Raw genomic sequence first — 13,304 nt, forward strand, 5'->3', positions numbered from 1 at the left:
TCCTTCCGAGTGGACACTCAGAATGGGTTGTCCTGATGTCCTTCAGAGTAGACAGTCAGAATGGGGTGTGCTGGTGTCCTTCAGAGTGGACAGTCAGAATGAGGTGTCCTGATGTCTTTCAGAGTGGACAGTCAGAATGGGGTGTGCTGGTGTCCTTCAGAGTGGACAGTCAGAATGGGGTGTCCTTTTGAGTGGACAGTCAGAATGGAGTGTCCTTTAGGGTGGACAGTCAGAATGGAGTGTCCTTTAGAGTGGACAGTCAGAATGGAGTGTCCTCTAGGGTAGACAGTCAGCATGGGGTGTCCTTTAGGGTAGACAGTCAGCATGGGGTGTCCTTTAGAGGGGACAGTCAGAATGGAGTGTCATTTAGGGTGGACAGTCAGAATGGGGTGTCCTTTAGGGTGGACAGTCAGAATGGGGTGTCCATTAGGGTGGACAGTCAGAATGGGGTGTCCATTAGAGTGGACAGTCAGAATGGGGTGTCCTTTAGGGTGGACAGTCAGAATGGGGTGTCCTGGTGTCCTTTAGAGTGGACAGTCAGAATGGGGTGTCCATTAGAGTGGACAGTCAGAATGGGGTGTCCATTAGGGTGGCCAGTCAGAATGGGGTGTCCTTTAGGGTGGACAGTCAGAATGGGGTCTCCTGGTGTCCTTTAAGTGGACAGTCAGAATGGGGTGTTCCTTAGGGTGGCCAGTCAGAATGGGGTGTCCTTTTGAGTGGACAGTCAGAATGGAGTGTCCTTTAGGGTGGACAGTCAGAATGGAGTGTCCTTTAGAGTGGACAGTCAGAATGGAGTGTCCTCTAGGGTAGACAGTCAGCATGGGGTGTCCTTTAGGGTAGACAGTCAGCATGGGGTGTCCTTTAGAGGGGACAGTCAGAATGGAGTGTCATTTAGGGTGGACAGTCAGAATGGGGTGTCCTTTAGGGTGGACAGTCAGAATGGGGTGTCCTTTAGAGTGGACAGTCAGATAGGGTGTCCTTTAGAGTGGACAGTCAGAATGGGGTGTCCTTTAGGGTGGACAGTCAGAATGGGGTGTCCTTTAGGGTGGACAGTCAGAATGGGGTGTCCATTAGGGTGGACAGTCAGAATGGGGTGTCCATTAGAGTGGACAGTCAGAATGGGGTGTCCTTTAGGGTGGACAGTCAGAATGGGGTGTCCTGGTGTCCTTTAGAGTGGACAGTCAGAATGGGGTGTCCATTAGAGTGGACAGTCAGAATGGGGTGTCCATTAGGGTGGCCAGTCAGAATGGGGTGTCCTTTAGGGTGGACAGTCAGAATGGGGTCTCCTGGTGTCCTTTAAGTGGACAGTCAGAATGGGGTGTTCCTTAGGGTGGCCAGTCAGAATGGGGTGTCCTTTAGAGAGGACAGTTAGAATGGGGTGTCCTTTAGAGTGGACAGTCAGAATGGGGTGTCCTTTAGGGTGGACAGTCAGAATGGGGTGTCCTGGTGTTCTTTAGGGTGGACAGTCAGAATGGGGTGTCCATTAGAGTGGACAGTCAGAATGCGGTGTCCTGGTGTCCTTTAGGGTGGACAGTCAGAATGGGGTGTCCATTAGAGTGGACAGTCAGCATGGGGTGTCCTTTCGAGTGGACATTCAGAATGGGGTGTCCTGTAGGGTGGACAGTCAGAATGGGGTGTCCTGGTGTCCTTCAGAGTGGACAGTCAGAATGGGGTGTCCTGCTGTCCTTCAGAGTGGACAGTCAGAATGGGGTGTCCTGGTGTCCTTCAGAGTGGACAGTCAGAATGGGGTGTCCTGGTGTCCTTCAGAGTGGACAGTCAGAATGGGGTGTCCTGGTGTCCTTCAGAGTGGACAGTCAGAGTGGGGTGTCCTGGTGTCCTTTAGGGGGGACAGTCAGAATGGGGTGTCCTTTAGGGTGGACAGTCAGAATGGGGTCTCCTGGTGTCCTTTAAGTGGACAGTCAGAATGGGGTGTTCCTTAGGGTGGCCAGTCAGAATGGGGTGTCCTTTTGAGTGGACAGTCAGAATGGAGTGTCCTTTAGGGTGGACAGTCAGAATGGAGTGTCCTTTAGAGTGGACAGTCAGAATGGAGTGTCCTCTAGGGTAGACAGTCAGCATGGGGTGTCCTTTAGGGTAGACAGTCAGCATGGGGTGTCCTTTAGAGGGGACAGTCAGAATGGAGTGTCATTTAGGGTGGACAGTCAGAATGGGGTGTCCTTTAGGGTGGACAGTCAGAATGGGGTGTCCTTTAGAGTGGACAGTCAGATAGGGTGTCCTTTAGAGTGGACAGTCAGAATGGGGTGTCCTTTAGGGTGGACAGTCAGAATGGGGTGTCCTTTAGGGTGGACAGTCAGAATGGGGTGTCCATTAGGGTGGACAGTCAGAATGGGGTGTCCATTAGAGTGGACAGTCAGAATGGGGTGTCCTTTAGGGTGGACAGTCAGAATGGGGTGTCCTGGTGTCCTTTAGAGTGGACAGTCAGAATGGGGTGTCCATTAGAGTGGACAGTCAGAATGGGGTGTCCATTAGGGTGGCCAGTCAGAATGGGGTGTCCTTTAGGGTGGACAGTCAGAATGGGGTCTCCTGGTGTCCTTTAAGTGGACAGTCAGAATGGGGTGTTCCTTAGGGTGGCCAGTCAGAATGGGGTGTCCTTTAGAGAGGACAGTTAGAATGGGGTGTCCTTTAGAGTGGACAGTCAGAATGGGGTGTCCTTTAGGGTGGACAGTCAGAATGGGGTGTCCTGGTGTTCTTTAGGGTGGACAGTCAGAATGGGGTGTCCATTAGAGTGGACAGTCAGAATGCGGTGTCCTGGTGTCCTTTAGGGTGGACAGTCAGAATGGGGTGTCCATTAGAGTGGACAGTCAGCATGGGGTGTCCTTTCGAGTGGACATTCAGAATGGGGTGTCCTGTAGGGTGGACAGTCAGAATGGGGTGTCCTGGTGTCCTTCAGAGTGGACAGTCAGAATGGGGTGTCCTGCTGTCCTTCAGAGTGGACAGTCAGAATGGGGTGTCCTGGTGTCCTTCAGAGTGGACAGTCAGAATGGGGTGTCCTGGTGTCCTTCAGAGTGGACAGTCAGAATGGGGTGTCCTGGTGTCCTTCAGAGTGGACAGTCAGAGTGGGGTGTCCTGGTGTCCTTTAGGGGGGACAGTCAGAATGGGGTGTCCTTTAGGATGGACAGTCAGAATGGGGTGTCCTTTAGAGTGGACAGTCAGAATGGGGTGTCCTGGTGTCCATTAGAGTGGACAGTCAGAATGGGGTGTCCTTTAGGGTGGACAGTCAGAATGGGGTGTCCTTTAGGGTGGACAGTCAGAATGGGGTGTCCATTAGAGTGGACAGTCAGAATGGGGTGTCCTTTAGGGTGGACAGTCAGAATGGGGTGTCCTTTAGGGTGGGCAGTCAGAATGGGGTGTCCTTTAGAGTGGACAGTCAGAATGGGGTGTCCTGGTGTCCATTAGAGTGGACAGTCAGAATGGGGTGTCCTTTAGGGTGGACAGTCAGAATGGGGTGTCCTGGTGTCCATTAGAGTGGACAGTCAGAATGGGGTGTCCTTTAGGGTGGACAGTCAGAATGGGGTGTCCTTTAGAGTGGACAGTCAGAATGGGGTGTCCTGTAGGGTGGACAGTCAGAATGGGGTGTCCTGGTGTCCTTCAGAGTGGACAGTCAGAATGGGGTGTCCTGCTGTCCTTCAGAGTGGACAGTCAGAATGGGGTGTCCTGGTGTCCTTCAGAGTGGACAGTCAGAATGGGGTGTCCTGGTGTCCTTCAGAGTGGACAGTCAGAATGGGGTGTCCTGGTGTCCTTCAGAGTGGACAGTCAGAGTGGGGTGTCCTGGTGTCCTTTAGGGGGGACAGTCAGAATGGGGTGTCCTTTAGGATGGACAGTCAGAATGGGGTGTCCTTTAGAGTGGACAGTCAGAATGGGGTGTCCTGGTGTCCATTAGAGTGGACAGTCAGAATGGGGTGTCCTTTAGGGTGGACAGTCAGAATGGGGTGTCCTTTAGAGTGGACAGTCAGAATGGAGTGTCCTTTAGGGTGGACAGTCAGAATGGAGTGTCCTTTAGAGTGGACAGTCAGAATGGAGTGTCCTTTAGGGTAGACAGTCAGCATGGTTTATCCTTTAGAGGGGACAGTCAGAATGGAGTGTCATTTAGGGTGGACAGTCAGAATGGGGTGTCCTTTAGGGTGGACAGTCAGAATGGGGTGTCCTTTAGAGTGGACAGTCAGAATGGGGTGTCCTTTAGAGTGGACAGTCAGAATGGGGTGTCCTTTAGAGTGGACAGTCAGAATGGGGTGTCCTTTAGGGTGGACAGTCAGAATGGGGTGTCCATTAGGGTGGACAGTCAGAATGGGGTGTCCATTAGAGTGGACAGTCAGAATGGGGTGTCCTTTAGGGTGGACAGTCAGAATGGGGTGTCCATTAGGGTGGCCAGTCAGAATGGGGTGTCCTTTAGAGTGGACAGTCAGAATGGGGTGTCCTTTAGAGTGGAAAGTCAGAATGGGGTGTCCTTTAGAGTGGACAGTCAGAATTGGGTGTCCTTTAGAGTGGACAGTCAGAATGGGGTGTCCTTGTGTCCTTTAGAGTGGACAGTCAGAATGGGGTGTCCATTAGAGTGGACAGTCAGAATGGGGTGTCCATTAGGGTGGCCAGTCAGAATGGGGTGTCCTTTAGAGTGGACAGTCAGCATGGGGTGTCCTTTAGAGTGGAAAGTCAGAATGGGGTGTCCTTTAGAGTGGACAGTCAGAATTGGGTGTCCTTTAGAGTGGACAGTCAGAATGGGGTGTCCTTGTGTCCATTAGAGTGGAAAGTCAGAATGGGGTGTCCTTTAGGGTGGACAGTCAGAATGGGGTGTCCTTTAGAGTGGAAAGTCAGAATGGGGTGTCCTTTAGAGTGGACAGTCAGAATTGGGTGTCCTTTAGAGTGGACAGTCAGAATGGGGTGTCCTTTAGGGTTGACAGTCAGAATGGGGTGTCCTTTAGGGTGGACAGTCAGAATGGGTTGTCCTGGTGTCCTTCCGAGTGGACACTCAGAATGGGTTGTCCTGATGTCCTTCAGAGTAGACAGTCAGAATGGGGTGTGCTGGTGTCCTTCAGAGTGGACAGTCAGAATGAGGTGTCCTGATGTCTTTCAGAGTGGACAGTCAGAATGGGGTGTGGTGGTGTCCTTCAGAGTGGACAGTCAGAATGGGGTGTCCTTTAGAGTGGACAGTCAGAATGGAGTGTCCTTTAGGGTGGACAGTCAGAATGGAGTGTCCTTTAGGGTAGACAGTCAGCATGGGGTGTCCTTTAGGGTAGACAGTCAGCATGGGGTGTCCTTTAGAGGGTACAGTCAGAATGGAGTGTCATTTAGGGTGGACAGTCAGAATGGGGTGTCCTTTAGGGTGGACAGTCAGAATGGGGTGTCCTTTAGGGTGGACAGTCAGAATGGGGTGTCCTTTAGAGTGGACAGTCAGAATGGGGTGTCCTTTAGAGTGGACAGTCAGAATGGGGTGTCCTTTAGAGTGGACAGTCAGAATGGGGTGTCCTTTAGGGTGGACAGTCAGAATGGGGTGTCCATTAGGGTGGACAGTCAGAATGGGGTGTCCATTAGAGTGGACAGTCAGAATGGGGTGTCCATTAGAGTGGACAGTCAGAATGGGGTGTCCTTTAGGGTGGACAGTCGGAATGGGGTGTCCTGGTGTCCTTCAGAGTGGACAGTCAGAATGAGGTGTCCTGATGTCTTTCAGAGTGGACAGTCAGAATGGGGTGTGGTGGTGTCCTTCAGAGTGGACAGTCAGAATGGGGTGTCCTTTAGAGTGGACAGTCAGAATGGAGTGTCCTTTAGGGTGGACAGTCAGAATGGAGTGTCCTTTAGAGTGGACAGTCAGAATGGAGTGTCCTTTAGGGTAGACAGTCAGCATGGGGTGTCCTTTAGGGTAGACAGTCAGCATGGGGTGTCCTTTAGAGGGTACAGTCAGAATGGAGTGTCATTTAGGGTGGACAGTCAGAATGGGGTGTCCTTTAGGGTGGACAGGCAGAATGGGGTGTCCTTTAGAGTGGACAGTCAGAATGGGGTGTCCTTTAGAGTGGACAGTCAGAATGGGGTGTCCTTTAGGGTGGACAGTCAGAATGGGGTGTCCATTAGGGTGGACAGTCAGAATGGGGTGTCCATTAGAGTGGACAGTCAGAATGGGGTGTCCTTTAGGGTGGACAGTCGGAATGGGGTGTCCTGGTGTCCTTTAGAGTGGACAGTCAGAATGGGGTGTCCATTAGAGTGGACAGTCAGAATGGGGTGTCCATTAGGGTGGCCAGTCAGAATGGGGTGTCCTTTAGAGTGGACAGTCAGAATGGGGTGTCCTTTAGAGTGGAAAGTCAGAATGGGGTGTCCTTTAGAGTGGACAGTCAGAATTGGGTGTCCTTTAGAGTGGACAGTCAGAATGGGGTGTCCTTTAGGGTTGACAGTCAGAATGGGGTGTCCTTTAGGGTGGACAGTCGGAATGGGGTGTCCTGGTGTCCTTTAGAGTGGACAGTCAGAATTGGGTGTCCTTTAGAGTGGACAGTCAGAATGGGGTGTCCTTTAGGGTTGACAGTCAGCATGGGGTGTCCTTTAGGGTAGACAGTCAGCATGGGGTGTCCTTTAGAGGGGACAGTCAGAATGGAGTGTCATTTAGGGTGGACAGTCAGATAGGGTGTCCTTTAGAGTGGACAGTCAGAATGGGGTGTCCTTTAGGGTGGACAGTCAGAATGGGGTGTCCTTTAGGGTGGACAGTCAGAATGGGGTGTCCATTAGGGTGGACAGTCAGAATGGGGTGTCCATTAGAGTGGACAGTCAGAATGGGGTGTCCTTTAGGGTGGACAGTCAGAATGGGGTGTCCTGGTGTCCTTTAGAGTGGACAGTCAGAATGGGGTGTCCATTAGAGTGGACAGTCAGAATGGGGTGTCCATTAGGGTGGCCAGTCAGAATGGGGTGTCCTTTAGGGTGGACAGTCAGAATGGGGTCTCCTGGTGTCCTTTAAGTGGACAGTCAGAATGGGGTGTTCCTTAGGGTGGCCAGTCAGAATGGGGTGTCCTTTAGAGTGGACAGTTAGAATGGGGTGTCCTTTAGAGTGGACAGTCAGAATGGGGTGTCCTTTAGGGTGGACAGTCAGAATGGGGTGTCCTGGTGTTCTTTAGGGTGGACAGTCAGAATGGGGTGTCCATTAGAGTGGACAGTCAGAATGCGGTGTCCTGGTGTCCTTTAGGGTGGACAGTCAGAATGGGGTGTCCATTAGAGTGGACAGTCAGCATGGGGTGTCCTTTCGAGTGGACATTCAGAATGGGGTGTCCTGTAGGGTGGACAGTCAGAATGGGGTGTCCTGGTGTCCTTCAGAGTGGACAGTCAGAATGGGGTGTCCTGCTGTCCTTCAGAGTGGACAGTCAGAATGGGGTGTCCTGGTGTCCTTCAGAGTGGACAGTCAGAATGGGGTGTCCTGGTGTCCTTCAGAGTGGACAGTCAGAATGGGGTGTCCTGGTGTCCTTCAGAGTGGACAGTCAGAGTGGGGTGTCCTGGTGTCCTTTAGGGGGGACAGTCAGAATGGGGTGTCCTTTAGGATGGACAGTCAGAATGGGGTGTCCTTTAGAGTGGACAGTCAGAATGGGGTGTCCTGGTGTCCATTAGAGTGGACAGTCAGAATGGGGTGTCCTTTAGGGTGGACAGTCAGAATGGGGTGTCCTTTAGGGTGGACAGTCAGAATGGGGTGTCCATTAGGGTGGACAGTCAGAATGGGGTGTCCATTAGAGTGGACAGTCAGAATGGGGTGTCCTTTAGGGTGGACAGTCAGAATGGGGTGTCCTGTTGTCCTTTAGAGTGGACAGTCAGAATGCGGTGTCCATTAGAGTGGACAGTCAGCATAGGGTGTTCTTTAGAGTGGACAGTTATAATGGGGTGTCCTTTAGAGTGGACAGTCAGAATGGGGTGTCCTGTAGGGTGGACAGTCAGAATGGGGTGTCCTGGTGTCCTTCAGAGTGGACAGTCAGAATGGGGTGTCCTGCTGTCCTTCAGAGTGGACAGTCAGAATGGGGTGTCCATTAGAGTGGACAGTCAGCATGGGGTGTCCTTTAGAGTGGACAGTTAGAATGGGGTGTCCTTTAGAGTGGACAGTCAGAATGGGGTGTCCAGTAGGGTGGACAGTCAGAATGGGGTGTCCTGCTGTCCTTCAGAGTGGACAGTCAGAATGGGGTGTCCTGGTGTCCAGAGTGGACAGTCAGAATGCGGTGTCCTGGTGTCCTTCAGAGTGGACAGTCAGAATGGGGTGTCCTGGTGTCCTTTAGGGGGGACAGTCAGAATGGGGTGTCCTTTAGGGTGGACAGTCAGAATGGGGTGTCCTTTAGAGTGGACAGTCAGAATGGGGTGTCCTGGTGTCCATTAGAGTGGACAGTCAGAATGGGGTGTCCTTTAGGGTGGACAGTCAGAATGGGGTGTCCTTTAGGGTGGGCAGTCAGAATGGGGTGTCCTTTAGAGTGGACAGTCAGAATGGGGTGTCCTGGTGTCCATTAGAGTGGACAGTCAGAATGGGGTGTCCTTTAGGGTGGACAGTCAGAATGGGGTGTCCTGGTGTCCATTAGAGTGGACAGTCAGAATGGGGTGTCCTTTAGGGTGGACAGTCAGAATGGGGTGTCCTTTAGAGTGGACAGTCAGAATGGGGTGTCCTGAGATGAAATTTAGGTGTGTTCTCCTTTTCACAAAACAGCTTAACCCCTGTTCCACCCAAACACTCACCACCTAAACACACACAAGTCAACTGGGAGATTAACTCACACTCAGTGTGAGTGTTTTCAGGTTATGAACGTATAGAGAGAGGGTTCAGTGTGTGTGCGTTATCCATTCAGCACTTGTGTGTATTCAGGTCAGCAGAGAGAGAGGGTGTGTTTGGTTGCCTGTGCGTTGAGCCCGACATCCACCCCCTCCAGTAGCCACTCCCACCAGACCCTCAGGGTGCCGTCCTAGCGAATCCAAAAAACAACATCTAATGGGATTTATTTGGTGCCATTCAGCATTCATGCGCCATCGACAGTTTTCCATAGGAATTCATGGATAACGTCAACGCTATCAGGAACACACAGGGTCCCTACTCACCTCCGTGGGTTTATAGCAGTCTATTAAGGATTCCTAGAGAGATAGAGAGACACAGACACAGAGACAAAGAGAGACAGACACAGAGAGAGAGAGAGAGAGAGAGAGAGAGAGAGAGAGAGAGAGAGAGATACAGAGAGACAAGGAGACAGAAAGACACAGACACAGAGACAGAGACACAGAGACAGAGAGACACAGAGAGACACCAACACAGAGAGACACAGACACAGAGACAGAGAGACAAAGAGACAGAGAGAGACACAGAGACAGAGAGAGAGACACAGAGACAGAGAGAGAGACAGAGAGACAGAGAGAGAGACAGAGACAGAGAGAGAGACACAGAGACAGAGAAACACAGACACAGAGAGACACAGAGAGACACAGATACAGAGACAGAGAGACACAGAGACAGAGAGACACAGTGACACAGATACAGAGAGAGAGACACAGAGAGACAGAGAGAGAGACACAGAGACAGAGAGAGGGAGACACAGGGACAGAGAGACAGGGACAGAGAGACAGACACAGAGAGACACAGAGACAGACACAGAGACACAGATACAGAGAGACAGAGAGACACAGAGAGAGAGAGAGAGAGAGAGAGAGACCGAGAGAGAGAGACAGAGAGACACAGAGAGAGAGAGAGAGAGAGAGAGAGAGAGACCGAGAGAGAGAGACAGAGAGAGGAAGAGAGAGATAGAGAGAGAGAGAGAGAGAAAGGGAGGGAGAGAGAGACGTAGATTGTTTACAACGTAAGTGATTAACATTCCATATCAATAAAGTTTATTGAACTAAATAGAGACCAGAGATATTAAGCACAACTGTTTATAAACAGCCAGGCACCAAGAGAGCCAGCAAATTACGATAAATGAGTATAATGTTGTTTAAGAAGTATAATGAAGGTCTAGTGAGATATAGATGGAGGTTTAATATCCTGACCTAGTGAGATATGCATGGAGGAGGTTTAATATCCTGACCTAGTGAGATATACATGGAGGAGGTTTAATATCCTGACCTAGTGAGATATGCATGGAGGAGGTTTAATATCTTGACCTAGTGAGATATACATGGAGGTTTAATATCCTGACCTAGTGAGATATACATGGAGGAGGTTTAATTCCCTGACCTAGTGAGATATACATGGAGGTTTAATATCCTGAGCCAGTGAGATATACATGGAGGAGGTTTAATATCCTGACCTAGTGAGATATACATGGAGGTTTTAATATCCTGACCTAGTGAGATATATACATGGAGGTTTAATACCCTGACCTAGTGAGATATACATGGAGGAGGTTTAATATCCTGACCTAGTGAGATATACATGGAGGAGGTTTAATATCCTGAGATATACATGGAGGAGGTTTAATATCCTGACCTAGTGAGATATACATGGAGGAGGTTTAATATCCTGACCTAGTGAGATATACATTGGGGCAAAAAAGTATTTAGTCAGCCACCAATTGTGCAAGTTCTCCCACTTAAAAAGATGAGAGGCCTGTAATTTTCATCATAGGTACACTTCAACTATGACAGACAAAATGAGAAAAAAAACAGAAAATCACTTTGTAGGATTTTTAATGCATTTATTTATGACAGAGGAGCCTCTTAAAGAAGAAGTTACAGGTCTGTGAGAGCCAGAAATCTTGCTTGTTTGTAGGTGACCAAATACTTATTTTCCACCATAATTTGCAAATAAATTCATTAAAAATCCTGCAGAGGTTGTTTAAAGAGTTACCATCTCTTGAATTAAACTCTATAAAAAGGTATCTATTATATACATTAATAAACCGTCATCTTATTAATCATATCTTATCATATCATCATTCTGAACAGTCGTAACCTCATGCATCTGCAAAAACCCTAGCCTTACTCGTGATTCAGTACTACACCAATTGGTTTAACAACTGATTTACAAGCTAACTAAATAATAACATAGAATAACACTTACTACATGAGACAAAGGTTTGACAACATATGATGGCTTGTTACAACATAGATGGAGGGGGGGGGGGTGAGTTCACCGTTCGTCGAGACATTTCAGAATTATTCTCACAGTAACGGAAGTCATATAGTTTCCCCATGAACCCCCGGCTGTTTGGAGTAAGAAATCATGAATGCTTTTACGTGTGAAATGCCTTCGATCATCATCTATCTCCGTCGAAACCTCTTCTTGGAAAGTATTTTGGCTGAGTCACCTGTAGGTGTAAGGCTCTGATTGTCCAGAAGAGGTCACAATGTCCATCTTAGTTGTCTGGTCTCTAGTGAGTGTCCATTCCTCAGAACAGCTACTTAACGTCCTCTCGCCACCTCGGGTAGATAGTCAAAGTTCCAAACACACAGCTGCAGACTGGCAGTGTCTTGCTCTGGTAGGTGAGTTCATTTCTTCACCTTGTGTTGAGGTTGGTTTCAACCATTTCAAACGTACATCGCTCACGTTTCCTTGTCTAATGTTAATTTCGTCGGCAATGCTTTATATGCACTCTCATCAAAGGGGGCGGCTTCATCCGACTGACATGCTCGCCGACCTCACTCAGGGCGTGGCTACTTACTTATGTACAGTTCATAGGATATTGATTCTCTTATCCCTCCTAAAATCACATTCATATCTCATCAAAAATATTTTAATCAGTGTTCATATTGTGTTCACAACATATTGGATGGAGACTTGACAGATAAAGGGGTATCCTTTCCAAGTTACAGTATTTGATCAATACAGTTTTGACATCACAAAATGAAAACCAATAAATATGACATTTATTTTCCATAGTTCCCCACTAACCGGTCCCCACATTCTTCATGTTATAATTATTTTTCCATTATCCATGTTTGGAAGATAGAGTTTTGGGCAGGCAAAAGTCTCTCTAGACTCTAGACTATTCCTTTGCTTGATACTAAAGGGTAAAGAGAGAGCTCTCTCCTGCCTAAATTTACTACCAGGTGTAGAGGTGTCAAAAACCCTACAGTTCCCTCCACAGTTCCCCCCTTTACGGGTGAGAGAGCGTCTGCTATTGTCAGCAATATCCAAGCTGATCTGACCCATTGTGATCCTCACAGGACAGTCATGACACCTGTCAACAAGGCAAAGGGTTGGCTAATTTGAAGAATCTAAAATATATATTTGATTTGTTTAACACTTTGTTGGTTACTACATTATTCCAAATGTGTTATTTTATAGTGTTGATGTCTTCACTATTATTCTACAATGTAGAAAATAGTAACAAAATATATAAAGAAAAACCCTTGAATGAGTAGGTGTGTCCAAACTTTTGACTGTGTATATTTACAAAATAAATATATGGGGGGTTGGAAATGATGCAGAAAATTGCACCCCCCCCCCCCCGCCCAAAATATTAATAAATAAATACAATTTACCTGTAGTTTTACAGCTCTGTCATCTTCACTGTTGACTTCCAGCAGGTCATCAATATCTATCTCTACCTCCGGCATCTCCTCTTCCTGCAACACAAGACACACACACACAGTCAGTGATACACACACCAGAAAGTATTACATATGGAGATCAAGCACGACAATGGGAGGACGTCGTCACGGCATCTCTGTTCATTCACATTGTGTTCCTTGTCCGTAGCTTCATGCCTGCTCATACCAGAACCCCCACTGCCACATGGGGTACTACTCTGTTCAAAACTTTGACATCAGAAAACCGCTTGCCCACACCATCTGCCCGGGAACAGTTGAAACTGGGATTCATCTGTGAAGGGCAAACTTCTCCAGCATGTGCAGAAATTCGTTGGTTGTGTAAACCCAGCTTCTATTAGCTTGTTGTAGCCAGCCTGTTGCTAGCTAGCATCACTGGTAAACACATGGATGTAATGTCAGCTAGCAAGCTAAGGATGTTGGGTAATGCACTGATAAACACCATGTAGCTTGTCACTTATTTAGGAGAGTTTGACAGATTTCTGATGAAGTTGTAGACATGTTCCCATCAGTCGGTCCGTACTTCAGCATGTTTCCAAAGCACCAATCACTACGTTGTAACATTGGGTCAGCTAAATGTGCAGCATCAGATGTATATGTCTGCATTGCGTTGTCTTCATTTTGGCAGATTAACTCAAGTTTTTTTCTGAACATTAACTCTTGTTTTTGCTCCTTTTATCTTCTCAGGAATGCAGGCAACAACCAATAGTATTCTGTTGCATAAAGAAGTCAGCCAACAACCCATACTATTCTGTTCCATAAAGAAGACAGACAACAACCCATACTGTTCTGTTCCATAAAGAAGACAGACAACAACC

At 48.5% G+C, this 13,304-nt stretch overlaps 1 protein-coding gene across 1 annotated transcript in view; it reads right to left on the minus strand.

Annotated features, from left to right (window-relative positions):
- The window catches only part of LOC118965476 (protein phosphatase 1 regulatory subunit 14C), a 91,348-nt gene that overhangs the window by 44,755 nt on the left and 33,289 nt on the right, over positions 1-13,304 (minus strand). The window contains exons 2-3 of the mRNA XM_036984533.2: positions 12,421-12,504; positions 9,049-9,081 (exon numbers count right to left, since the gene is read on the minus strand). Of these exons, the coding sequence (XP_036840428.1) occupies positions 9,049-9,081; positions 12,421-12,504 (117 nt within the window). The remainder of the gene's footprint in view (positions 1-9,048; positions 9,082-12,420; positions 12,505-13,304) is intronic.

Source organism: Oncorhynchus mykiss, chromosome 8 (genome assembly GCF_057628025.1).
Source record: "Oncorhynchus mykiss isolate SJ-2025 chromosome 8, ASM5762802v1, whole genome shotgun sequence".
Lineage (NCBI taxonomy): Eukaryota > Metazoa > Chordata > Actinopteri > Salmoniformes > Salmonidae > Oncorhynchus > Oncorhynchus mykiss.